The following is a 27,693-nucleotide window of genomic DNA, read 5'->3' on the forward strand; positions in this document are numbered from 1 at the left end:
TAAGATATATAAATTCCTTGGCTTCAGGGACTATATGTACATGAGGGTTGGGAGGAGGGAAGAAAGCATATTATTTGTATTTTGCTGGTACCTTGCACCTAGTAGGGAATTAATAAATATTTATTAATTTACCTGAATTGAATTGAGCTCATACTATTGAATCTATCTCTGATTTTGTTGGTAGATGCAGTTCCCTCATTTTCATATTCTATAAGACTCCATTTTTTTAAATCTAAATAAGCATTATCGTTCCCTCCCTCTGGTCTCCACAATTGAACACTTAAAAAAGTAGTAAAAACTAAATATGTGTAGACAAGCAAAACAAATCTCTACATTAGACATGTCCAGAAATGAATGTTTCATCCTTCATTTTAAGACCATCTCCTCTCTGGATATAACATTCTTCATCATTGGTCCAGGAATCACAGTTGATCATTACACTGATCAGAGCTAATCTTACTAAATTAATCCTTCATTTTAATTAACTTTACTATGAAGTTATCTCCAACTTATGCTCTGTGTATTTTATTCATACATTTCTGGTTTGTATGTTGTCTCCTACAATAGGGTGTGAATTCTCATAGAGCAAGAACTGTTTTTTTTGCCTTTCTTTGTATCCCCAACATTTAGCACAGTGACAGGAATACAGTAGGCTTTTAATAAATGCTTGTTGCTTTGACTTTACCATTATATCTTTAAAAAGTGTTCGTTTTTATTAAATGAATTATTCTCCAGGATCTGCTCACTTCATTCTACATTAGTTCATACATGTCTTTTCTGCTTTCTCTGGAACTGTTCTCTTCATTATTTCTTATGGCATAATTTTATTCTATTATTTTCATGTCTGATAATCCCATAATTTATTTAAAACTATTTCCCTCAATTGATGGGCAATCCTTAGTTTTATTATTCTTTCCCATGACAGTTACTACAAATACTTTTCCTATTTCTTTGATTTCTTTGGGGATGAAGACCCAAAGGAAAGGGGATATTAGGACATAGGATATAGTGGGCTACTGTGGTATAGCTGTGTCAGAATTGTGTGATTTTAATACTTTTAGGAGTATAGTTTCAAATCACTTTCCAGAATGTCTCTTATCAGTTCACAGTTTCACTAACAGTATACCACAAAATTTCCACAAAATTTGTCATTATCTTTTTTTTTAATCATCTTTGCTAATATATGAAGTGGAACCTCAGAATTACTTTAAGGCACCATTTTGTTTACTGGTTTCCTAAAATCTGGTTTCTTATTTAATTTGGACTAAAAGTTGTAGCATAGTTATTTATAGTTATGCACTCAATTATAATAATTTTATGCCTACATGCTAAGGATATAAGAAATCAGAATGGACTAATGGAAAGAGTGAGTTTGAGAAATAAAAGGAGGGAAATATTATCATCCTATTCCTTTATTTTGTTATTCTGTAGAAATTTGTGCATGTGGAAAAACTGTGGGTTTATTTACTATGGTAAAATTTATTTATGTTCTCTTATTTAAAGGGCATGATAAATTATACAAAGTAATGATAGCCTATAATGAGTTAAGGTTTAGTTGTTTTATATGCATATATAACTTGAAAGCTTTTTAGAGTATATAACCACCAGTTTGTCCTATTTACTTTACTTTTTTAAAATTCCTGTAAATTCCTTATGTAGGACAGCTCTGACAGTATTGGCATCCTAAGTGACATCTCTAAATCCAGTCTCTCCACTCTCTAAAGCATATGTCACACAGCTTCGAAATTGTTATTCCAAAAATTAAAGAAGCTTCCAGGTCTCTTAATTTGCCCATGAAATTAAAAAAATATATATTCTCCTCTATTTGTATTTAAAGGTTTTCACATCGTGGTCCTAGCCTATCTTTCCAGACTGCATTACTTCCCTTCATTAATTCTATACTCCAGTTAACATTGTCTGCTTCCAACTACATACACATCTGTCTATCCCATATTTCCTGTCTTTGCACGGGCTTTGCACAGGCTCTTGCCCAGGCTTTTAATCCTGCCTCCTTGATCCAAGGTACTGTGTGCTAAGTGTTGGGGAATTCAAAGAAAGACAGAAAGTCATCCTGGGAATTCACAGTCTATTCAGGAAACATGTAAACCATCTATGTACAAATAAGATATATAGAGGATAAACTGGTTATAAAATTCAGTAAAGACGAAGTTAATAAGATTAACTCTCATCAGTGTTATGATCAACTATAATTCCATTGCCCCTCCCCTCCATGTATATATATGTATAGGTATGGATGTATTTACTTTTGAATATATTGGATGTCAACTTAAGTAAAATGTAAATTCCTTAATACATGCTTGTTGATTGACAGATTATTAATGCCCTTGCCTTATGGATAAGGAGATAGAGATTTAAGAGAATTTAAATGATTTATACAAATCATTCAGATAACAGTGAATAAAAATGGTATTATGACCCATCCCAGTCTTTAGTGAGTGATCTCATTGCAATGAAAGATAAAGTCATTGAAGAGCAAGGTATTTCTGATTTGGGAAGGCTTTGTTGAAGTTTGAGTTAAAATAATATGGCGATAAATCTGTATAAAGGTATCAAGGCAATTTTGCATATAACATGTGAACTTTAGGGGCAGCTTAGTATGAAATAGAAAACAAGCTTCAAAACTAGGAAGACCTCACTTCTAGTTCCATACCTAATACATGCTTGCTGTATAATCTTGAAAAAGTCACTTAACTTCTCAGTGGTCTAGGCAATTCTCTATGATAATAAACTGTCAAGAAGGCAGTACTAGTAGGGGAAGTTTATTCCTCTAGCAGTTCCCAGTATCAATGAATCCCAGGTACAGTCCATAGCCCTGTGCCTGAATTTAAATATTCAGAAAATAAGATTTTGTGATGTTGAACAGGTCTAATAAAATTTGAAAATGTTATTTTAAACTATACCTAATCCAAAATTCTTTCATTTCTACTGCTACTGAGTGACTTTATATGTATCTAGTTTTCGTATAGATAGATACAGATAAAGATAGAGATACACACACACACACACACACATATAAGATTTAGATATATGTATAATTTTTAAAACAAATACTGCTTCTGACATATAATCTGAATATAAACAAGTAGTTTAACCTCTTGATATCCCAGGAAAGTCTGTAAGATAATTGCTGATCTGCTTGAAGTAGAGAGTTTTCCCACTACACTATTGGAAATGACCAATTCACCCTCTCCCCTTCCACTGTCCCTCCCCACTCCTTCCACTAAGTATACTTGATTCATGACTGCTATAAAGCAGATGAACCACTAAGGATAATAAAGAGCAGAAATTTAAAATCTACTATTTTAGTCCTCTTTTTTTGAAAATTCTAGAATTTGGCTTTAATAGTTCTTGGAGTTTTTATCCTGGGATCTCTTTCTAGAGTAGTTCTGCATATTCTTTCATTGGATATTTTGTCTTGATCTGGCAGATTTGGACAATATTCCCTGATAATTTCCTAAAAAAAATATTTTCCAGACTCTCTTTTTTTAGTCTAGGCTTTTCAGTAGACCAATAATGAATAAATTATCTCTTCTGGATCTATTTTCTAGGACATTTGTTTTCCCTAAAAGGTACTTTATGTTTTCTTCAATTTTTTTCAGCCTTTTTACTTTGTTTGATGGAATCTTGGTATTTTATAGATCATTGGTTTCTTTTTTTAACCAATTCTAATTTTTAGGGTTTTATTTTCTTCAGGTAGATTTTGTGTTTCCTTTTCTAGTAGGTTAATACTTTTTGCTGAGTTTCATTCCTTTTCCAGTTGGTCAATTTTATTTTTTGAAGTTACATTGTTTTTTTCCAGTTCGTTATTTTAACTTTTAAAGGAGTTTATTTCTTTGGTCAATTTTTTTGTATTTTCCTGCATGGCTCTCATTTCTTTTTTCCATTTTTCTTCTCTTCTTTGGTTTTAAAATTCTTTTTAAGCCCTTCTGTGAATTTTTAAATTTGAGTCCAATTTATAAACTCTTTTGAGACTTCACATGTAAGTTATTTTTCACTGGTTTCTTCATCTGAGATAGCATTTTTATCATCTCTATCTGCATAGCAGTTTTCTATGGTTAGTGTTCTTATAGCTTTTTTGCTCATTTTCATTGTTTGAGCTCTGCTCCTGGGGTATAGGGAGTATAGACTTAAGCTTTTGTGATAGGACTGGGGGTCTGATCCCTGGCTTACCATTGTCTAAGATGTTGCCTATGCAGTCTACACTCTGCCTATGCAGTGGTTTGTTCCCATCCCAGTCCTGTCTTTTGCCCCAGTGTTCTCAGAGTTCAGACTTTGTCTGGTTATGGGACCCTCCCTGCTGACTTGTTATCTAGCTGCTAGGACCAGTGCTGTTGTCAAGCTCCTGGGTACCTGGAGTACACTTTGGCTAAAACCCTTCCACTGGCTTTCCTGCTTTCTTGCCTAGCTGGGCTTTAAGATCCTCCATGATTTCTACAGTTGAAAATTTGGTTCAAATTTGTCTCTTTTTCTTTGGTGTGATTTGACGCTTTAGTGTCTGTAGAGGCTTCATTTAACATTGTATAAGGAAAAGCTCCAGAAGCATGCTAACTTCACGTCCTCACCTTGGCTCTGCCCTGGAAGTTCCCATTTTATTCTTAAATAAATAATAAATCCTCTAAGATTACCCTCCCAACTGTGTCCATATACATTTCACAGTGCTTCCATTTATTTATTTTCTTGATAACACATGATGTGTTGGGCAAGGGGAGGGGTATGAATTAATAGTTAATTTATGAAATTAGAAACTTAGGACACACTTGATTCTTTGGGTACTCTCCAAGAAATACCACTATGGCAGCAATGAGCGAGGCTGTAATCATAGTTTAATAAGGCATGGATGGTACTGAAACAAATGGCACAGGCAGAACTTAGTTGTTTAGTCATATCTCTTTGTTACACCATTTAGCTTTCTTGGCAAAAAACACTGGAAGAGTTTGTCATTTCCTTCTCTAGCTCATTTTACAGATGAAGAAACCAAGATAATTGGGGTTGAGTTCCTGCAATCAGATTTGAACTCAGGTCTTCCTAACTCTGGTCCTGGTACTCTATACACTATGCCACCTAATTGCTGTAACAGTACAGAGATAAACAGTGAAAAAGGGTACAGTGATAGAGTCTGTGGGAACAGAGCAGTGTGGAGAAGGGAGGCAGGCTGTGTACAAAAGAGGTGATTGGAATTGGGAACCCTCCAGCAGTATGGTCTCTTAGAAAATGGAAGAGTGCTGGGGGGCAGTAGTTTGATGTCTCTTTTTAATTTTTTTTTTGGGGGGGAAACAAACTTACTCTTTTTTCCATTCTACCTTGAGATATATTCATAGCAGATCCACATCATCTCTCACTATTTGGTTATCTGATGGTTTTTACTGTGGATGTCTAGAATTTGTCTAAGATTTACATATTAGAAAACCAAAAGACATTAAAAGCAAAACCTAGATAGTTTCTTTGATTCAACACACATTACTGGGATATCATTTTTAATTAATATATCATATATTTTATAAATTATGCCCCTTCTAACATTTGTGCTGATTTGTGTATGACTTCTGGATTTTCTTTTGCAATCTTACTTTCTACTATATTGCTTTTTCATACTGACTGCTTCTAAAGTTACTTTACTGAATAGAAGAAGGGAGAATGGTAAGGGGAATCAGAACAAGATACAATTTTATCTTGTTTTCCAGTGGGTGGTACCAATTTATGTCATTCCTGTTTGCCTTTATATGCTAGAGTTAACATTGCACAGTCTTTTCATCAACACTATTGCAATTTCACTATCTAGCTTCAGATTTCCATTCAATTCAACAAGCCTTTACTGAAACCTACCATGAAGGCACTGTGGTAAGTGCTATGTATTTAAAGGCAAAAATTAAAATACTTCCTGTATTTTATATATAATATATATATGTATATATATATATATATATATATATATATATATATGTATCTTATAAATTCTTCATAAAAACCATTATGTTGAACCAGATTTCAATGTTGGCAGGAGAATGGAAATCACTGAGGTTGTCAAAATGGAATGTTTTATTAACATTTCATTTTACATCAACAAGAACTATTGCTTGTTGATTGATTGATTGCATGAAAGATCAAGTAATCAAACAAAATATCACCTTTATTTCCTTTTGGATTTATCCAGAAGCCACCAGACTTATTTGGAAAAGGAGAGCAATTCCAGAAATATCCTCACCAGTAGCTCCCTATATCAGTAATATCATAGATCCAGACTTGTGGAGGGAGAATGAGCAACAAAACCCTGCCACAGAATGCACACATATAAATTTGCACATTCTTTCTCAATTTCTCTATCTGTCTCTCTGTCTCTCTCTCTCTCTCTCTCTCTCTGTCTCTCTCTTACATATACACACATAAAGCTGCTCATAAGAAATGTATTACACAGTTTTTTACTTTTGCAAATGAAAAGTAAAATACATATGTAGGTATACATATACACACACAAATACACACACACACACAATTGAGGATGATCAAAATTGCCAAGGAAGAATTGGTGAGGGCTATATATTTGAGGTATTATATTGTTGGAAGATGGGAATAATAGGAGGGAAATTTACCTGTTCTGAGTCAGAAACAACCCTAAAAACAAGGTAGTTTTCTATTGGTCTTCTGACCTTTAGGGGATATGAATTAAGCCATATTTCCTAGTAGTATTCCCAAGCAGACACAATCTGTCAGTCTCAGTTTTAAAACTCACACCTTTGTAATGGGTTAAGGACTAACAACAGTCTCTCAGATATGGGGAGGAAGCCCCACGATTCCCACTGAATTTAGTTTATTGCCAACTTAAAATTGTGCTTGATTGGAAGAATCATATCCATGCTGGGAGTAGGAAAAGAGCAATGTTGTTTCATGAATGTATGATATCAAGTTCGTCATTGTGTCTGTCTCTTCTCATCATAATTTTGTCTCTTTGGTACTAAAAAATATCATAAAATGTTCCTTTGACCAAACTTGTGTTTGAAGGGCATTGACGTGGTTCCAAAAAAGTATGTTTCTACTTTCCTTGCCATGAACAGTGACAAAAGGTCAAATGGTTCTCAGAGATGAATTCTCATGCCACTTCAGCAGGAGGAAGTTAGTTGTATGGCATAGTTTACAGAATGCTGTCTTTCGTGTATAAGATTTGTTGGCAGGAGAATGTAAATTGCTAGGGTTGTCAAAATGGAATGTTTCACCAACATTCAATTAACATCAAATAAAACCATTGAAGAAAAAATAAAAGCGGTTCCTTTGAGTACCTGCACTTGGGGGCTTTACCACACACCCCAAAACAGACAGCAGGCTGTAAACTACTCATTTATTGGACAATTTGGGATGTGTCTGCAGACCAGCATGTTGTTTCAGTGTCTGAGACAAACCACATAGGATAACCATACTTTTGGAATGTTGTTTTTCCTTCTAACCTGTGTTTTTGGTGTGGGGGTTGGATCAGAAACTTGTAACTCACTATGGGAAGATTTGAAATATATCCAGTTCTGCACCAGTGGATGGCAGCAGAATGAGCTGAAACTAAAATGATCTTACTACTCGTAATAGTTAGAGGACTATAGAAGTTAATGGTAGAATATGAGGTTCTTGCCAAAAATATATTTTTTGAGTTCCATAATATGATTTTAAAATTTTCCATACAGTATTCTGATTTTATTGTTGATCTTGGGTGGTCATAAAACATAAAAGCCAAGACACATGATTTTTTTTAATACTTTGGACTTAAGCAAGGGTTTATTGTAATAGTATTTACTTTTTACTAGTCTAATAAAAGAGGAAGAAAATGTGCTGACAAATTTGATACTGTAGTTTAGAAATTCTTCCATTTCTACGGTTATCATCATACTTTTGTTCTATGTGCTGTATTAGAGTGGCAAGGTCTATTCTTTTCAAAAATATCAGACTTCACTGGAAGATCTGGGTTCAAGTTCTGTAGTTGTTAAAGTATTTATAATAAAAAAGGAATATGATTTGCTATTTTTGAACATACTTTGAAGGAGACCTTTTACCTTTTATTTTATTTGTCTAGAGACCAAATATGTTTGGTGCTACTTCTCATTACTAATCAATTTCATATGGTCACTCAATACCCTTAAGCCTTCTCATCAAATTTTGATTTTGCCATTGCATAATATACGTAAGTTAAGGGTTCCCTCTCCAGTTTTAGAAGACATTTATTTATTTCATGTAGAGTTTTAAATGATTTTCTCTTTCAAAGGAAAGTTGAAAGGGAAAAGATTACTTCCTAATTAGGTTTTCAGTGATCAAAGTTGAACATTGCTTTTAGTCAGAAGATGGAAATTCATTGCAAATGTTCTAGATAAATGCCTATACTGTCTTTTGTTATTGACTTGGTTCTCTATCATCCTCTGGACATATATGACCGGTAGGCACTTACTTATTAGATAAAATATTTTATGCAAAGATTTTAAGAAATTAAAACTTGTTCTCTATAATCTTCACCTTACCTTTCTTGCCTTATTTGGCATTATTAACTGTCTTATATTCTCTGTTCTAATACACTAGATATCTGATTGTTGTTTTCCTTCTCATCACTCCATACCCTTATTCAGAAAGTTTCCCTTGCCTAGAATGAACCCCAAGTATATTGTGCATACACTGTATCAGACCCCTTTAGATGGTGAAATCATTCTCTTTCTTTAAAGGCCAGCTTGGTCACTATTTTGTCCATGAAACTTCCATGAGTCTTCTAGCTAAAAATGATGTCTGCCTCCTCAGTTTTCTCATATCCTTTTGTGTCAGTAGCTCCTTTGTTTTTGTCATATTCTGATGTTTATAGTGACTATTTTATAGTCACCCTTTTAAAGTTTAAATTCCTTGAGAGCAAGAATTGTGTCATTCATCTTTTTTATATTTTATATAGAATGGGAGCTTAATACATGTTAATTGAATCTTTTTTTTAAGGGTTTTTTTTTGTAAGGCAAATGGGGTTAAGTGGCTTGCCCAAGGCCACACAGCTAGGTAATTATTAAGTGTCTGAGACCAGATTTGAACCCAGGTACTCCTGACTCCAGGGCCGGTGCTTTATCCACTACGCCACCTAGCCACCCCCATGTTAATTGAATCTTAATCAGATTTCATGGCCCTTGTGAGAGGAATATTCCAGCATCCCCAAAAGAAAGATAAAGGAAGGGCATAGATGCCACCACAAAGTCTAGGTTTCTTTCCAGTGCTCATTTTCTCAATCGGGGTGCCCATGCTGGAGCAGCTCTGTGTATATAGAATCATTGAAACTCCTTAGCTTCAGCTACTGACACAGCTAGGTGGCAGTGTGTCTGAAATCAGAAAGATCTTGAGTTCAAATTCAAATTTGACCAACTGTAGAATGAGGATGATAATAGAATCTACTTATCAGGGTTATGAGGATCAAGTGAGATAGTAAAGTGCTTAGAACAGTGCCTGGCACTAGTAAGAGCCATTCCTTAGAGTAGTCATATCTTATGGATAAGATAATGCTACAGGATGATTGGTGAGCTGCTCAATGAGAAAATTGAATTGAAGTTCTTGGACCTCAGTTCAGATACCTGATCTGCTTCTTATTACTTTGAGGAAGCTGCTTCTCTCACTGCTCTCTCTCTCTCTCTCTCTCTCTCTCTCTCTCTCTCTCTCTCTGTGTGTGTGTGTGTGTGTGTGTGTGTGTGTGTGTGTGTTTGTGTGTGTGTGTGTGTGTAGATGGTTAGTTTCCTCACCTATTATTTAATAAAAATCAAGAAACGTTCATTAAAAACCTGTTTAAACACATTTGCTAAGTGCCTAAAAATGAGGGAGTTGAATTAAATGATTTCTAAGGTCTCTTCCAGTCCCATTTTATTACTGTTTAATGCAGAAAACAGACCTGATTTCAAATCTTCAGACACTCACTAGCTGTGTGACCCTGAACAAGTAACAAACTCTGTTTGCCTCATCTATACCCATCTATAATGGACATAATAAGAGTATGTTCTTCCCAGGGCTGTTGTGAAGATTAAATGAGATAATATTTGTAAAGTACTTTATAATACTAAAAGGACTACATATATACTATTGTTATTATTATTATTGTTCCATAGCTTCCAACATTATATAAGTCCAGATCAAGTCCTTCTAACTACAGTTAATTTTCTGATAAAATAGATTTCTTTTCCTTAGTCCTTGACTTTGAATCAGCTCATTTTTCTTAATCTCCCTAAATACAGGAACCACCTAAAAGCTAGGCCAGTGATAGAACAGACAACATAAATTAATCAAGAAAGGCATTGGAAAAAAGCTTTTCCCAATATTCACCTCTTGAAATATTTGAAAACACATTGAAGTGACACACAAACTAGACCATTACTGATAAAGGTAGAATAAGCCAACACTAGTTCCTTTTCCTCTCCATGATATTAGTTACCTTTCCTTTTTCCTGTTCTGTTGCTGTTCCTGCTATCATTGATATGCCTGATTAACCTGTTCAAATAACATTCTCTCACCTCTTTAATTGGATCACAGATTACCATCTTCCATATTTTAAACTCTGCCTTCCAAAGGAAAAAAAAAACAAGTTGTTGGTTCAGGTATCCATTTGCATAGTAATTCTGGTTTTCCAATACCCACTTTTTTGGTTGCTGGTTGATAAGCATTCATCAGACACTATGCAATGATGGAGATACAAAGGCAAAAAAAAAAATCCCTGCTTTCAAGGAGCTTATGGTTCAATGGTAGAAACAATATTCAAATAATAATGTATTAATTAATATGAAAATTTTTTCATGATTGCACATTCATAATGTATCAAATTCCTTACTATTTTAAGGAGGGTGAAGAGGGAGATTTAGAATTCAAAATTTCAAAAAAAAGAATGTTAAAAATTGTTTTTACATATAATTGGGAAGATATTATTTTACAAATGTTATATACAAATATACATATATATATGATAAACTTGAGATAATTAGCTAATGAAAAGCACTAGCTTTAATAGGAATCAGGAAAGGCTTCTTGTAGAATGTGGAATTTTAAGAATTGAAGAAAGTCAAGAGAGTCAGGAGACAAAGATGAAGAGGGACAGAATTTCAATGAAAATATATACTTGGGAGATGGAGTATCCTGTGTGAAAAACAGCAGGAAGGCCATGTCACTAGATCCCACACTATGTGGGAAGAGAGATGTGAGGTGTAAGAAGACTGAAAAGGTAGAATAAAGCCAGATTACAATGGACTTTCAAAATCAAACAATTTTTTGTATTTGAACCTGGAGATATTAGGGGGCTACTGGAGTTTATTGAATAGAGAGATGGCATGGGTCACACTTGTGCTTTAGGATAAATAGTTTGATAATTGAGTACAGGATGGATAGGAGCAGTGAAAAATTCAAGGCAGAGAGATTAGATAGAAGCCCATCACAATAATTCAAGATGAGGCAATGAGGACATGCACAAGGGTAGTAGAAGGGTTAGGGAAAAAGGGGGAGTGGAAGCATATATGAAAAGCTCTAATAACAAAAATCAGCAGGCCTTCACAATAGATTGGATATGGAGGATGAGATCTAGTGAAAAATCTAGAATGACATCTCATTTGTGAATCTGTGTACTTAGCAAAATGGTGGTGCCTTTGTGAAACTTGAAATAAAGAAGGGCTTTAAGTCTACAATGAGTTCAATTTTAGATATATTGAATTTAAAGCAATTAGGTGGCACAGCGGGTAGAGTGCCAGCCTTCAAATCTGACCTCAGATACTAACTGAATGATCTTGGGCAAGTCACTTAACCCTGATGGCCTTGCATCCAAGACCATCTCTAGTCATCCTGATACATCTCTGACCTCTAGACCCAGAGCACTCTGGGGAAGAAAATGAGGCTGTTGACTTAGCACAGCTCCTTCTTCACTCAAATCCGATTCACATGCATGTCATGGCATCATCTCGCTGTTGTCAACAAAGAACAAGCATCCTCATCATCATCTATGGAATAGAAGGTAGAAGAAATAGAAGCAAGCAGTTGGAGATGTGATTGGAAGTAGGAGAGAGATAAAGACTAAATAAGTAAGTCTCAGAATAAGAGGACTGAGGAAAGGGATCAGATTAGTGGTTATGACTTGAACCAAAAATAGACTGAGAAATAATTTAGATTTGTCAATTCAGAGATTATTGGTAATTTTGAAGAGAGAAGTTTCAGTTGAGTGATGAGATCAGAAACCATATTTCAGAGAGTTAAGAGAGAGAAAAGTAAGTGAAGACACCGATTGTGTCCTTGAGAAATTTTAAAAGGGAGAAAGAGATAGGACAGTAGCTTATGGTGGTGGAGAGCTTTTTGAGAATGAGGAAGTCATTTCATGTTGGTATGCTGTAGTAAAGCAGCTATGGAGAAAATGAAAATTATTAATAGTCCTTAGAAAGTGAAAGATTTAAAGACCACAGAAAAAAATCATTTAAGAATGAGTCTAATGGTTGCAAATGCATTATTTTTTAATTAATATTTTATTTGTTTTCCAATTATATACAATAGTAGTTTCTATCCATCATTTTCTGTAAGGTTTTGAATTTTACAATCTTTTCCTCCACTCTCCCTTCCCTTTCCCATCCCCCACAGAAGACAGTCTGGTAATCTTTACATTGTTTCCATGCTATACACTGATCAAAATTGAATGTGTTGGGAGAGAAATCATATCCTTGAGGAGAAAATAAAATATTACAGATAGTAAATGTAGTACATAAGACTTTTTTTTTTAAAAAAATTGAAGGTAATAGACTTTGGTCTTTGTTTAAACTCCACAGTTCTTTCTCTGGATACAGATGGTATTCTCCATCACAGGTGCTCTAAAATTGTCCTTGATTATTGCATTGCTGGAATGAGCAAGTCCAATAAGATTGATCATCACCCCCATGTTGCTGTTAGGATGTACAATGTTCTTCTGGTTCTGATCATTTCACTCAGCATCAGTTCACAAATATATTATTCTTGTAGACTCTAATGGAAGCTCTTTTTAAGATTACTTTAGCCATATTAATATACTTGACATGCTAGAAATAGTAGAGAATTAAATGGAAATCAGTAGGACCCTCTAGTTTCCATCATTATGTCTCCCCATTTCTTTTTACATTAGACTTTTTTTTCCCTGAGAGCCATTTTGGATTAGCACCAATTTATTTCAAGTACTGGGTACTACCCAATGAAAATATAAAAGGCTATTGCCTTCCTAACCAAAACTCCTTTCATTAACAAATGTTGATGGAACCACATTTAGCCACACCAATTTTCATGGCCCTTGACTTAATGTTTGTATTGAGCAGCAAATCAGAAAGTAATCAAGAAAAGCATGCCAATAGGGAGCAAGAGAGGCAGCTCCTTAGCTTTTATGCAGCTTTCTTGCATTAAAGAATGTGATGAAGAACAAAATAAAACATTGTAACAAGTGGCATTAATTGTTATTTTTTTCCTATCACCTTGTTACATAAGCTCATCTGTACCCATAGAACACATCTGGGTCTCTTTTCTTTTGTTTCTCTGTTAAGTACCATATTTGCTTTTCAGCAATACCCTGTAGCTGAATTTCAGCAGCACAGATTAATAATACTTTACATCATTCCACATGTGTGCACCTGAATACTACACCTAGTAATTTAACAATTGCCCATAGCAATAATGCATTTGAAGAACATAGTTGTGAGGTGATGTTCATTTATTTAAACAGGAGCCACTTTCAACCCACATTTTTTTTTAGGTCCCTGAGGATCTGGTTCTATGGAAAGTAGGCCGAATTTGGAGTAAAAAGGACCTCTTTTCATAGTCTTTCTCTGCTACTTATTACTTATACCCTTGGGGAAGTCACTTTATCTTTCTTGGCTTTAGTTTCTTACCTGTTAATGAAAGTATTAAACAGAATACTTCCAAGTTCTCTTCCAACTCTAACTACATGTTCTTCCTGGGGAATGAGCTATGACTTAATATCTTTCCTTTTATGACTTATTATCTTCCACCTTCACACCTCCACTCAGACTATTCCCATACCTAAAATGTTACCATCCCCACCTCTTCCTCTTAGAATCCTTAGTTTCTATCAAGTTTCAACTTAGAAATAAGGATTCTTTGTTCTGTACACATCTGTCCTCTCTCATTTCTTATTCCTTAACTATTTTTTAACGTGTTTTCAGCTCCTTCACCTGTGCCTGCCTTTGCACTGGTGTCTCTGAATTGTTATCAAAATATAATTTGATTTAATGTGAAATGTCTTATTGAGTTCTTAGTTGAATTTCTACATCATATATAAATCTTTTCCTACTTTTATTGGGATTTTGATTGGGATTTCATTTCATATAAACCAGGATTGCTGAATCAGTGTAGATCAGCATTATTTCTGCAACTTCTAGCCCTAATGAGTTTCCTAGGCCATACCTTGGAAGATGAAGTGACTTGTCCAGAGTTACACAGTATCAGAGGTAAAATTGAAATCCAAGTATTCCTTCCTCAGATGCCAGCTATCTACTACTTCAAGCTCACCACATTTATTTTGTATTTGCTTTTGAGTATATGTGTCGTGTACTTTAGGAGCCTGCACACTTCTTGAGGGCAGGGGCTTGTTTTACCTTAGTCATTTTATCTACAGTACTTGGCATGTTATTTTTCCCATAGCAGGTACTTAATAAATGTTTATTGAACTGTTTAATTTATATGGCACAGTGCTATATATATGTGTGGAAGATACTAAGGATTATAAAACATATTCCTTGCCCTTGGAGAACTAGGGAGTCAAGATACACACATATGAAAAGTTTAGTAACAGTATGAAGAATGATTCTTTTTTTTAATGAGTATATTTAGAGTACAAAATTAAATCTTTAAAATATGACTACAATGAACATCTTTGTTTTGAAGAGATCCCTAAACTCTAGATGTCAAGATTATTATTTCAAACATTAATTGAATTTAGATATTTTTCTGGAGTTAGTTGTAATATATTTTAAAAATAAATTTATTTTTAATAAAAATTCTCCCTTCCATCTTTTCCCCTTTATTGAAAAGAAAAAGAAAAGAAAGAAGATACCTTGCAACTAATAAACCTAGTGAAGCAAAACCAATTCCCAAATTGGTCATGTCCAAAATACATCTCCTTTCCTACACCCTAAGTTTATCACTTCTCAGTCAGTAAGTAGATAGCATGTTTTGTCACTGATGCTCTAGGGTTGTGAATATCATTGAGTTAATCAGAGTTCTTACATCTTACAAGAGTTTTTGTCTTTTTATTAGAATTTGACCTTTATCACTTCCCCTTTTTTAACGATCTATTCATCATTTGAATTTGATTCTATCTTAAGGGAAAAGATAGAAGGATATTATGCTTTAAGATGCTTTAGTTCCCCAAGAGGAGATCTGTGATCTCTTCAGGTTGAATACTCACATCCTGTGATGCAGACCACACACATGCCCAATCTATTCAGTTCTTGTCTGTGTTCTTTGGTAAATATGACAATGATGATGACATTGTCGATGATGACTATAGTAATAAGAATATTTATAAAACTTTTGCTTTGTAATAGACACTGTGCTAAGTGTTTTATAATTATCTCATTTGCTCCCTCAACAATGCTGGGAGGTGCTATTATCGTTGTCATTTTACAGATGAGGTAACTGAGGCAGACAGAAGTTAAATGTCTTGCCAAGGGTCACACAGTTAGTGAGTGTCTGAGATCAGATTTGAACTCAGGAATTTCTGCCTCCAGTTCAGGCACTCTATTCACTGTGGCATCTAACTGCCCCTGATAATTCATCTCTCTGAACCTACAGATGTGTGTATGTGTGTATTTGTTCCAACCCAGCTGTTTTCTAATCTTTACTTTCTTTCAAGCCATTACATTTATTCAAGAAGCACATCCAGTTCAGACATGTCAGAATCCAAATATGGTGGCTCCCACTGTCCCTGATGATTCAAAAAAAGTATCATAAAATCCCTACTTATCTTTTCCACCTTTCTTTTGCTAGTTATCATTTAATTTCAACATTCAGTGTCCTCAGAATGACTTCCTTAATTTTGTTTTCTGACAAGTTTTCTTTAATCTTGTTTACTCTTCCCCTTTTCATAGCTTCTGTTTTATGTGTTCATAATATTCTATTATTCTTTTTCATAAATTTTTACAGACTAGATTATATTCCAAACCAAAGTCATCCTTTGACTCATACAATTTGGCAAGTAGATCAAGTGTTTATTGATTGAGGCAGATTTTAGACTCATCATGGCAATTGATATATATATATATATATATATGTATGTATATATATATATATATATATGCTAAACTTTTCTACAGAAGTACTATAATCAATGTTATCATCCTTTCATGTATCATTTTTCTTGGTTTTGGGGGGGAATTTTTTTTTTGGTGTCAGTAAATTGTTTAAATAGTTCACTTTGGAATGGTAACTAATTCTAGCCTTGGCAAGTCAGTTACATTTCTCAGCCTTATTTCCATTATCTGTGAAGTAGAAATAAATAACATCTTTGTTGTTTATAAAATAGTTGTTTTGATGATTAAGCATTTGAAATACTTTATAAACCTTAAAAGTATTAGAGGAAGATTAGTTATTATTATTTTGTGTTAATTTTTGAACTTCACTCTAACAACTCAGTAGTCTAACTATACATAGACAGCTTATTCAGAAATAACTTCTATATTATTAAGGTGTCTATTTGCTGTTCATTAAAATATACTTAATTTAATTTTTCAGTATTAATAAGTATTCACCATATCCAGAAATTCCCTAATTTCTCAGAAGCATCAATGATATATGAGGATGAGGATTCTTTGTTCTGTACACATCTGTCCTCTCTCATTTCTTATTCCTTAACCATTTTTAACGTGTTTTCAGCTCCTTCACCTGTGCCTGCCTTTGCACTGGTGTCTCTGAGTTGTTATCAAAATATAATTTGATTTAATGTGAAGTGTCTTATTGAGTTCTTAGTTGAATTTCTACATCATATATGGTGTTAATATAAAAACTAGAATTATTTTTCATGGTAGCCTTTTTTTTTGCAAATATTCATCTTAAGCACTGTGAAAATACCAAATAATCTTTATATTCCTTACTGCATTTGGACAGAAAATGATACCAATGCTGCCAACTCCTTTATTTGCTTCTCCAAGGAGAACCATCCTCTGTTAGTTCTAGCTGCCTTTTGTCTTCTGATTTAAAAATACCAGCTTTGAATAAAAGCCTAAGCTGATACTTTGCCATTGTTCCTGTTGAACACAACCAAAAAAGATGTTTCACTGCTAATAACTGATCTTTTAGGGTAATCTGGCTTTTCAGGACCTAGAAACAGCCTTTTAGACCTTGGAGTCCATTAACTATTTAATGAGAAGAGACTGAGAAGATAAGGTATAAAAATTTTTCATATTTCCTTCTCAGAAAGATTGTATTTTAGTGTAACCCAAGATTATTAGTGATTTGAGTTCAAATGAATGGAACATCCTTATACTCTTTACTCACTGACTAGCTTTTATCTGAAATTTCTGCATTTACTTATGGTGTTTAATAAGTGTTTATTGAACAATTGAAGTGTGGCTAAAAGTTGCATTAGTGGCTTAAACACAGTCATACATATTAAATTCAGCTCTCTTAGATTAATAAAGGATTATAACAAAGCCTCACCTTGAAAACATAAAAATATAGTTGGTACTTGTCTTTCACTTTTTCAACCACTTAAACCTCAGGATTATTTTCATGTCATGCCCTACAACAGACCATGCCACAGTGTTATTTACTTTACTTTTCTGATTGATAGAGGTTAGGGAACAAGGACTTCTTTTCTCTGCCTTCATGTTTGGTACCCCTATGTAGCTCTTTTAGTCAGAGAGTCTCAAAAAGTCATCTCCACTTCTGAACTGTATTTCTCCAGTAATTCTGTAATGTCATTTCTGGCATATGTTAGGGGTCATTATGACTGTCTGCTCAAACATTGAAGGTTGTCATATGAAAAAGATTTGTCCTCATTTGCCACAGAGGACAGGACAAGGGGTACTAAGCAGAAATTATAAAGGCAGATGTAAGTTGCCTTCCAGGAGAATTGGGAGGACAAATCTCCCAATACTTAAAACTCCCCTAGAATTTGATGGGTTACCTTCAGAGCTTCCACTTTGTTCAAGGTGATCACTTTTCAGCAATATTGTAGACAACATCTGAGATGACTCCCAACTCTAAATTTCTCTGTTTCTGTGAAATAAGCTATCTTTGGTATATTCTTTGCTGAATAGTATAACATTTCTTCACATAACTTTGCCATCCACTCAATTACTATTTCCTGCTACACATAGTGTGGTGCCCATAAAATGTTTTTGTATTCATTTTTCTGTGACATTTATTGAATTTTTGAAAGTTATATTTTTCTTTCGTGTGGCATAACATCTTGGTGAGCTATATCAATCAGCAGAGTAAGGTAAATGCTAATATTTTAATGTGTGCTGCCGGAGGTGCTTGTTGTCAGTTTCCATCCAAGTTCTGACTCAGATCAACCCTCCTTAGTTTGTGAGATCTAATAAGATCACAGCACCGGGTGGTGCAGCAAATACTCTGTGCCAAATACATTTTCCTTTATAGCAAGTTCATAATTGAATGTGGGGCACTGAATTACCATAGTCTTACCCATCCTTTTGGTTGAGTGATTTCCCTTTTTAACTACTGATTTCTATAAGATGTTGCCAACCAGTGATGCCTGCCTTTTTGATAGGAAGTGATAATTGTGACTCTGTTGTTAAAGTGTTGTTTCTTCTTCCATTAATACATTCATTTTCGCTCCCACCCATCATCCCAATGGGCTCTAATATGGTTATTTTAAAGAAATTGTTCTGGAATAGCACTTGACTATAGAAGTTGCATTTAATGAGGAAATGGTTTGTTTCTAATTTTCTTTAAAAGGGAACTTCCTTTTTTTCAAAAGAAACATTTAGAAACTAAGTAAATAAAACATTTATATTATTTAAAATCTGTAACTGATTTCTAGTATATTCCATGTTGTCTAGAGTCAAACAGCTTTCCCAGTATCATCCAGTGAATTTTTCATTCTTGATCCATTGAATTCAGTTCAGATATTTAAGTACCTACTATGTGTCAAGTTATATAAACATTAGATATTAAAGGCCAGAAAAATGACAGGTGCTATACTCAAGGAACATACTATGAGTGAGAGAAAAGGGGTAACAATACATAAATGTATTCATACATACATACCATATTTCCTTGTATAAGACATACCTTAATTTTGGGGTCTGAAATTTGAAAATAAAAAAATGTATTATATAAAGAGATTGAACTCAAGTTTTATTTATCATGAAATTCAAGGACCTTCTTCTCCTAGCCTTCAGGCATCCTTTGGGCAAGTCTGGTGAGTGGACACATGCTTAGTCTATTCCATTTCATGAACCTGAAGCACCACTTGTGTCCCCCTTTGAAATCAGTCACTTCTTTTTCATCAGCAATTCTTTTTACCTCCTGTTGAACCATCTTTGTGAACACAGAAATTCCACTGGCCCTTTTCTCTTCAATCCATCTCTTCACTTCCCTCTCTAACTCAGACCATCTGGCTGCCTTGTCTCTCATGGCCTTCTTCTTCCTGGATGTTTTCAGGAGGGTTTCTTCTTCCTTTAGCCAGTTTCAGATTGTTTTCTCAGTTGGAAGTGGATCAAAGTGACATTCAGCAGCATGATTTCTATTCATTTTTACAAAGTAGATCACTTTATACTTGTATTCAGTACTGTATGAGAATCTTTTCTGAGCCATTTTTGTGCAGAAGGTGACAAAACATAACCTAATATACTGTTAACAAATGTGAAACAATGAGCACAAAGACAACAAGTGCAAAAAAGTGGGAAATGCAAGTTAAAAAAATCTACAACCATTGTATAAGACTCTCCCAGTTTTTAGACTCCAAATTTTTCGAAAAAGGGCACATCTTATACATGAGGAAATCAGTACATATGTGCATATATACACTCATATCTGCTAGATGTATACTGATAAGTTTGATATTTTGGGAGAGACAGCTATCCCAAATCAAATAATGAAATCAGGAGGCAAGAGAGATGGAGAAGTGGAAAGAACACTGAGTCAGATACCCTTGTATTCAAATCCTGACTCATTTGTTACCTTTGTGACATTGGGGAAATCACTCCACTTTCAAAGGCCTTATTTTTTTCATTATAATGTCAAAGTGTTGGACTAATTGACCTAGTTTCACATCTAAATATATCAGTATAGGAAGGTCCTTATACAAGGAGTGGCACTTGAGCTGAGCCTTAAAGAAACTGAGCCTTGGGGTGGCTAGGTGGCATAGTGGATAAAGCACCGGCCTTGGAGTCAGAAGTACCTGGGTTGAAATCCGGTCTCAGACACTTAATAATTACCTAGCTGTGTGGGCTTGGGCAAGCCACTTAACCCCATTTGCCTTGAAAAAACCTAAAAAAAAAAGAAAAGAAAAGAAAAAAGAAACTGAGCCTTAAAGAAATATAAGGATTCCAAAAGACATACTTTTAAGTTGGGCAAGGCTCCTATGGCTATCATCATTTCACCAATTTTTGGACACCCATTACCCTCTTTCTTCCTCCCTAGCTTGACTTTTCTCATGTAGTGAATAAAATTGGATTGATAAGCAGGGCTAACAAAATTGTTATTTATGATTTGTTATAGATCTTCTGGAGAAGAGTCAGAAAAAAGATGAAGAAATGGAATATCTACAGGTAAAGTCACAAATCTGATAGTATCCTTCTTGCCAAATTACTTATGGTTAAAACTCATTATGTGTATCATTTTATTAGTGCTATCAAAGCTTTAGAAGATTTTTCTCAAACAATATACTATGGCAATATATTAAAAATTAGTGTGCTTGACACCACAAAATTGGGTTTCTTGCCATTTGAGGTCTACATAGGTGCAGAGAGTATTATGGTGGAGAGATAACCATGTGAGGTCTACGTAGGTGTAAGAGTCTGATCTCCAGTCTCTAGAGCAACACAAAGGTCTACCTGCTAGAAACATTTGTGATCTGCTTGCTAGAGGCAGCATTTATATTGAAGAAACTGTGATCCTTCAGATGTTGAAGTCCATATACATATGTGTATGTATAAAATATATAAATAGAAATTGGTGACATTGGAAAACAGGGATAATAGTGGGAGATAAAGCCTTAAAACTTAATTTGTTTGAGTAAGGACTCAATTATTTTGTCAGAGCTATGAGTGTGATGATCTTCTACTACTCAGTGTCTAAGAATGAAGAGGTATATGTGTATTTAATGACACATCCTGTAAAGTTTCTAAGTATACCATATATTTACTATAATTTCTTATACTGAACATTGTGGTTCTATAATCATCCAAGTCTCCTCAGAAATGTTAACAGAAGTTTTCAATAAAATGAATAAAGATGATATTAAAGAGTTCTCTCAAATCTCTTTCATTTTACTCTGATATCTCTTGCCTATGTCTATTAATGGAAACATAACAGACTACCCTCATATGATAAAAAAAAAAAACACAATGGTGTCATGTTGTGGATGCCTGAAGTCAGCCTGTACATTTAGAAAGAGGTTCTATAATGGTCCTCTCATTCTGAGCAATGACTGATGAGGTTGTTAAGAAACAAATCCTGAATCTGATGAATAAAATCAGATAGTGTATCATCAAAGAAAGCATGAGGTAATAATGGGAGTTTTGTCACATGATTGTTTTAGTGATATATCATCTTGAATATGTTTATGTGTAAGCTCAAGCAGAAGAGTATGGTTTTATTTAACTAGAAATAATAACTATTCAATCTTTTCTCTAATATAAAAAGATAAATTCTTTTCTGCAACTTGAATCAGAGCAAGTTAAAAAAAAACTCACTTAGCCAAGGACCTCATTCAATTCCTCTAATGACTGGAGGAATATCAAGAATATACCTGGACTTCGGGCCAAGATGGCAGAGAGAAGACAGGCACAGTTCTAAAATCTCCTGATCTTCCCCCATATATAATATGAAGCAAACCTCTTAACAGAAATCCAATCAACAAAACCCAGAAAGAAAAGCCAGGAGAAATAACATCTACCTCGGGATTTGTCTTCTGCAATTGTGGGTGAGTCCAGGTGCAGAGGGCGGACTCTGCCAGGAGCACAGCACAGGAATGCCTGGGAGCCTGGATTAATTGAAGATTAGCCTGGTTAGCAGCAGGGCTGGAGCCTGGGAGCATGAGTGTCTGAGAACGGGACTAGCTTAATCAGTGGCAGGGCTAGAGCCTGGTCGACCACCTGGGGCTTGGGTCAGCTAGGGAGCAGAGGCATTGGTGTTAGCTCTGACCCTCAGGAGCTTGCTGGCAGGGCTAGAGGGAGAATTCCTGTGCAGCTCTCCTGCAACATCCCTGAGGTCTTCTGATCAGGAGGGACTCAGAGTCTGAGCCTCCATTTCAGCTGAAGCCTCTAACCAGAACAAACACAATTACAGACCTTCCACCCTAGGCTAAGGCTGAGCAGCAGAACCACCTCAGCTGACAACAGGGAGAGGATTGACCTCCCAGGGTAGAGCCCACCATTGATCAAAGACTAAAGTATTTAACAGCTTCAACCACTCCCTCCAGGCCAAGGGAGAGGACCTCAATCAAGGTCACAGACACTCTAGAGAAAGCAACCAGCACCTCCTACTGGCTAGCTGGAGATATTACACTCAATGAGCAAATCCTCTAGCATCCCCTACTGGCCAGCTGGAGATATTACACTCAATAAGCAAATCTCTAGCATCCCCTACTGGCCAGCTGGAGATATTACACTCAGTCAGTAAAGCCTCTAGGGATCCCAATACCAAACCTCTGTGAATTGGCCCCTCCCCAACTCAAAGTATTAGTAAAATGAAGAAAGGCCAGGAGAAAGGAGGGTCCATAGAAAAATTCTTGGAAGGAAAAGACCCTAACTCAGAGAGATCTACCTCTGAGGATAATATGACCTGCTCTGCAGCACAGAAAGACTTCCTTGAAGAAATAAGGAAGAAGTTTAGAAATCATTTGGAAAATTTGGGAAAAGAAACCCAAGAGAAGATTAACACCTTGCAACAAGAAAACAAATCATTGGAAAATAAAATTGGACAAATACAAAATGAAGATAATTCTCTCAGATCCTCAATGGGTCAAATGGAAAGCTCTTTCAAAAATAGAATTGACCAATTGGAAAAGGAGTTGCAAAAGGTAAATGAAGAAAACTCTTCTCAAAAAAAATGAATGGAGTCTGTAGAAACTAATGACTTCATGAGACAGCAAGAGCTGGTTAAACAAAGCCAAAAAAATAGAAAAAAATAGGAGAAAATGTAAAATACCTCATCAACAAAACCACTGACCTTGAGAATAGATCAAGGAGGAACAACCTGAGAATTATAGGTCTTCCTGAAGAGAAAAAAAAAAGCCTGGACTTAATATTACAGAATTTAGTGATGGAAAATTGCCCTGAAATCATGGAACCAGAGGGCAAAATAGTTATTGAAAAAATACATTGCTCCCCTCTAGAAAGAGATCCTAAAATGAAAACATCAGGGAATGCTATGGCCAAATTCTAGAACTATCAGATAAAAAAGAAAATCCTTCAAGAAGTAAGAAAGGACATACCTGATTCTTAACACGCTTAAGAAATTAACATGAGTGATTTCTGTTGTTACAAATAAATAAAAAGGCTTTATTTATATCAGCACTATGTAACATAAAAAAGCATTCAAAAAGCATGTTTTGAAGGGCATTCTGGTTATGTTTAGAGCTAACCCTTGGAATGTCATACTTATTTTGCTGAATTTGATCCAGGTATCTCAACTAATTTAAAAGCCTATATTGTAGCTCAGATGTTCAGAGTCCTTGCCAGCAATGTATTTTGTAATGCCCATTAAGTAGACTAAATATCTGTTTAGTGTTATGGAACATCAATGCCCTGGACACATAATCCAGAGGCATTCACAGATGTGTAGCATCTATAGAAGTCAACTAACTACAGATTAGAAGCATTAAATGCTGACACTTAGTGTCAATTAGTGTTTGATGTTAATCTCATTAAGGAATTTTAAAATGTTAAGTAATCTAACAATTTTTAAAGTATTAAGGAACCTCCTAGAGTAGTTATATAACTTCTTACTAAGACAGCTTTTAAAAATAGGAGCTTTCTAGTCTTTAGACTTTTCATAGAAAGGTTTGTGCTTGTTAGGAACTTGTGTTTTCATTGGTATTATATTGTTGTTCAGTTGTTCTTTCATGTACTACTCTTCATGACCCATAGAGCTTAGCATGCCAGGTCTTTCTATCCTTCACTATCTTCCAACTTCATTGTTATAGGGAACTTTGATGAGATTTCTTTTTCCAAAGTCAGCTATTTTGTGAATTGAAATCTTAAAAGACAAGTCACAGAAACTACCTATGTTCTTGAGATACGTCTTCTGGATGTAGATATAAATATTAGACCTAATAATCATTTAAGTAATACATTTAATAATCTAATAATTGGGATCTATTTTTATCAGAATTGAAAGGGATATAAATTTTGGAAATTGGCATAGCAAATATGTTTGATTATGTATTTTTGTTATGACAGTTTTGTGTTTCCTTTTTCAATGGAGTAGAGAAGATGGATGGGAGAGATGAAGTTTTGTTCATTGAAAAAAAAGTTTTTAAAAAAGTTAGAATTATAGATTAAAGGTTGAAAAGTTTGAGATTTTCATCCTCTCTCACTGACTCAGAATAATCTTTGGTGACTTGATTAATTTTTGCTCTATTTGCTTTCTCAGCTGTATAATCAAAAGCATAAAACTGCCTTGCAAAAGCATTTAGTATGGATCAGGTTATCCCAAAAGCCTTAGCTAAATACTTTATCTTTATTTACAGTGTTGGCAAGCCTCTATTCTTCTATACCAAAGATGACTTTATTCACCCATTGTTATTTTTCCTTTTATCGAGCCCTTCTTGCATTAATGGCTTCAAACCTACTATGTATTTAATCCAAAAGTAAAGATTGATGTTTAATGAATTAATTTTTACATCATTTTCTTCTCCCCAAATATTCTTAGACTATGGATCCTACATTATTTGTCTAGTAAAAAAAATTCTAATCAAATCTTTTTTTGTTTTGTTTTTGTTTTGGGGGGGGTGGTTTGCAAGGCAACGGGGTTAAGTGGCTTGCCCAAGGCCACACAGCTAGGTTATTATTAAGTGTTTGAGGCTGGATTTGAACTCAGGTACTCCTGACTCCAGGGCCGGTGCTCTATCTACTGTGCCACCTAGCCGCCCCTAATCAAATCTTTTTATACTTCTTTGACAATGTTTATGCTTCACCATCACCACCATATTTTGTACCATGATCTGATAGATATAGCTATAGATATAATTAAATTCTCCTTCAAATATAACTGGTTTTTAAAATAAAAATTCATAGTAAAGGAAAAAAATTAGTAAGTGAATTTACTTGGTAAAAAATAATCTCCAGTCAACATTTTGGAGTGGGTAATGGGAATCACTGCTTGAAAACCTTTAAAGGAACAAATTGTGAAAAGAAAAAAAAGATATTTTTAATCTTCTGAGGCATCACAAACAATAGAGGCAAACAATAAACAGCAGAGTGATTTTACAATGATGCCTTTAATTACAAGAATTCTTCATTGGAACCCAGCATTGTCTGCTCATTTTTGTGACATTCATTTACAGTTATATTGTGAGTTTATTTCTCTTAGAATCTTATTATCCTTGATTATAAATGTGTTTTTGTGATATCAGAATCCCATTTGCATAAAAGTTTGAGATACATGATGAGAATATTTACCAAAAATGTGGACGGTTCCTTACTTGCGATTTTTTGTTAATTTTTCCAGGTTTGTCCAAATCAAGATCTAAAGTTATCACAGGTTTTGGCCTTAAGAAAGAGCAAAGCAAAATTAGATTAATGAGAATATTTAATGATATTTTTCTAAGTGCAGGCTTACTCTATCTACAATGCTTGGCAAGGCAGGAGGAGGGCTATGGGGAGCTAGACTCCCTATGTATGGGCTGCTACTCCATCATTAAATAGTCTTGTCCATTGGGAGATGTGATCTGAAACGCCTGGCTTGTCCAATCAAAGAAGGGTTCCACCCTTGAAGTAGGATAGGGTGGGGAACCCAGGAGAAGGGTTGGAAACTAGGCCTCACATACCCCTCATAAAGAGGTTTTCTGAAATAGGTGAATTTTCTAGCCACTTATTACAGAAATAAAGGTTTAAAAAAAATTAACCATATTCATACATAAGTATGGACATACATTTTATATATATACATACACACATACATATTCATTTCACTGTTAACAGTGGAAACCAGCAAATCCCTATATTAATCTACTAGATCATCAAACATGGAGAATATAACTTGAAAGGTGGTTCATTCCCTCTAAGTTTCTAATAAATGAAAATAAACACTGAATATTTTTTATTGTACACAGCATATGTTTATTTTTAAAACAAAATTTTATCTAATAAATAGTCTCTCTTTCCCCCAAAGTTACATGCATGGAAAACCCAACCAAAAGGGTCAGCATCATATTTAATTGGTGAAAAATGTCAACATGCCTATTGCTGACAGCCATTAAATATAGGGTGTCTGCAAAACACATTCAGTTTTTTGACAAAAAGGTTTGTCCCTCCTTTTATGCCAAAAGGTTTGTCCCTCCTTTTATGCCAATATGGCTCTCTCTTCCAGAGTTGTTTGAAGTAGGGATATAACTTTATGGTTATGAACACATTTTTCCCTTGCTCGTTTTCCTTTTGGACTAGTCCCTTTTGCTAGCTTTGGCCTAAATCACTCGCTACTCCATTCTGAAAATTTGACCGATAAAAAGGCCACATCCGAGTCCTGAGGGTTCCCATTTTAATAAAAACCCTAAACTTGGCTTTTCAGCAACATTTTGCAAAAGGGATATGTTTCTTTGGGCAGCTCCTGCCTCCAGCATGATAAAGGCAGGAGTATGTGTGAGGCATGACTCTGAAGCAATGAGACGGATTGATTTCACAAGGCACAACATGAAAAGAAATCAGGCTCATTGCTTTGGAGTCACAAGGAACAAGAAAACATTTCAGGCTTGGGACCCATAATTTGAATGCTGTATGGTTGCCTCTGCATTTTTTTCCCTCTTCATTTTACTTTTGCTAGTATTTTTGTTAGAAATGGGTAAGGAATACTTTGGTAACAGAAAAACAAGGTTCATATTTTAAGATATGCTAGTGGTTTTTAAAATCGTTACAGAAACTAAATTCTTCTTCAAGTAATTTTTTTTGTCCTGTTGATGAGCTATATTATATATATATATACATATATATATATATATATATATATATATATATATAATGTAACATGTAATACAAATATACAAATTGAGGTGTGAAAATCTAATTGGTTGAGACCTTGCTTAAACCCTGCTATAAGAATGCTGAGTTTCTTTCACCAACTTCAGATCTCATTCCAAATTTAAGACTTGGCAAGCTTCTTCACCTTTAGAAAAATTTTGTCTTTAAAGAAAACTAAGAGCCTTCCATTTTATAGGGTTTTGTTATATTATTTAGATTTATTATTATATATATATATATTAGAAATGTTAAAAAGAGAGAGAACAAAGGATTTCATGTAGTTTTTGTTTGATTTGAGCTCTAAGAAAATGGGGTAATT

General features: G+C 34.6%; 1 protein-coding gene across 11 annotated transcripts in view; it reads left to right on the forward strand.

The window, feature by feature from the left end:
• The window catches only part of CEP128 (centrosomal protein 128), a 541,441-nt gene that overhangs the window by 401,995 nt on the left and 111,753 nt on the right, over positions 1 to 27,693 (forward strand). For all 11 annotated transcript variants that reach the window (XM_074235602.1, XM_074235601.1, XM_074235600.1 and 8 more), the window contains one exon: positions 20,695 to 20,744. In XM_074235602.1, the coding sequence (XP_074091703.1) occupies positions 20,695 to 20,744 (50 nt within the window). The remainder of the gene's footprint in view (positions 1 to 20,694; positions 20,745 to 27,693) is intronic.

Source organism: Macrotis lagotis, chromosome 4, assembly GCF_037893015.1.
Source record: "Macrotis lagotis isolate mMagLag1 chromosome 4, bilby.v1.9.chrom.fasta, whole genome shotgun sequence".
Lineage (NCBI taxonomy): Eukaryota > Metazoa > Chordata > Mammalia > Peramelemorphia > Peramelidae > Macrotis > Macrotis lagotis.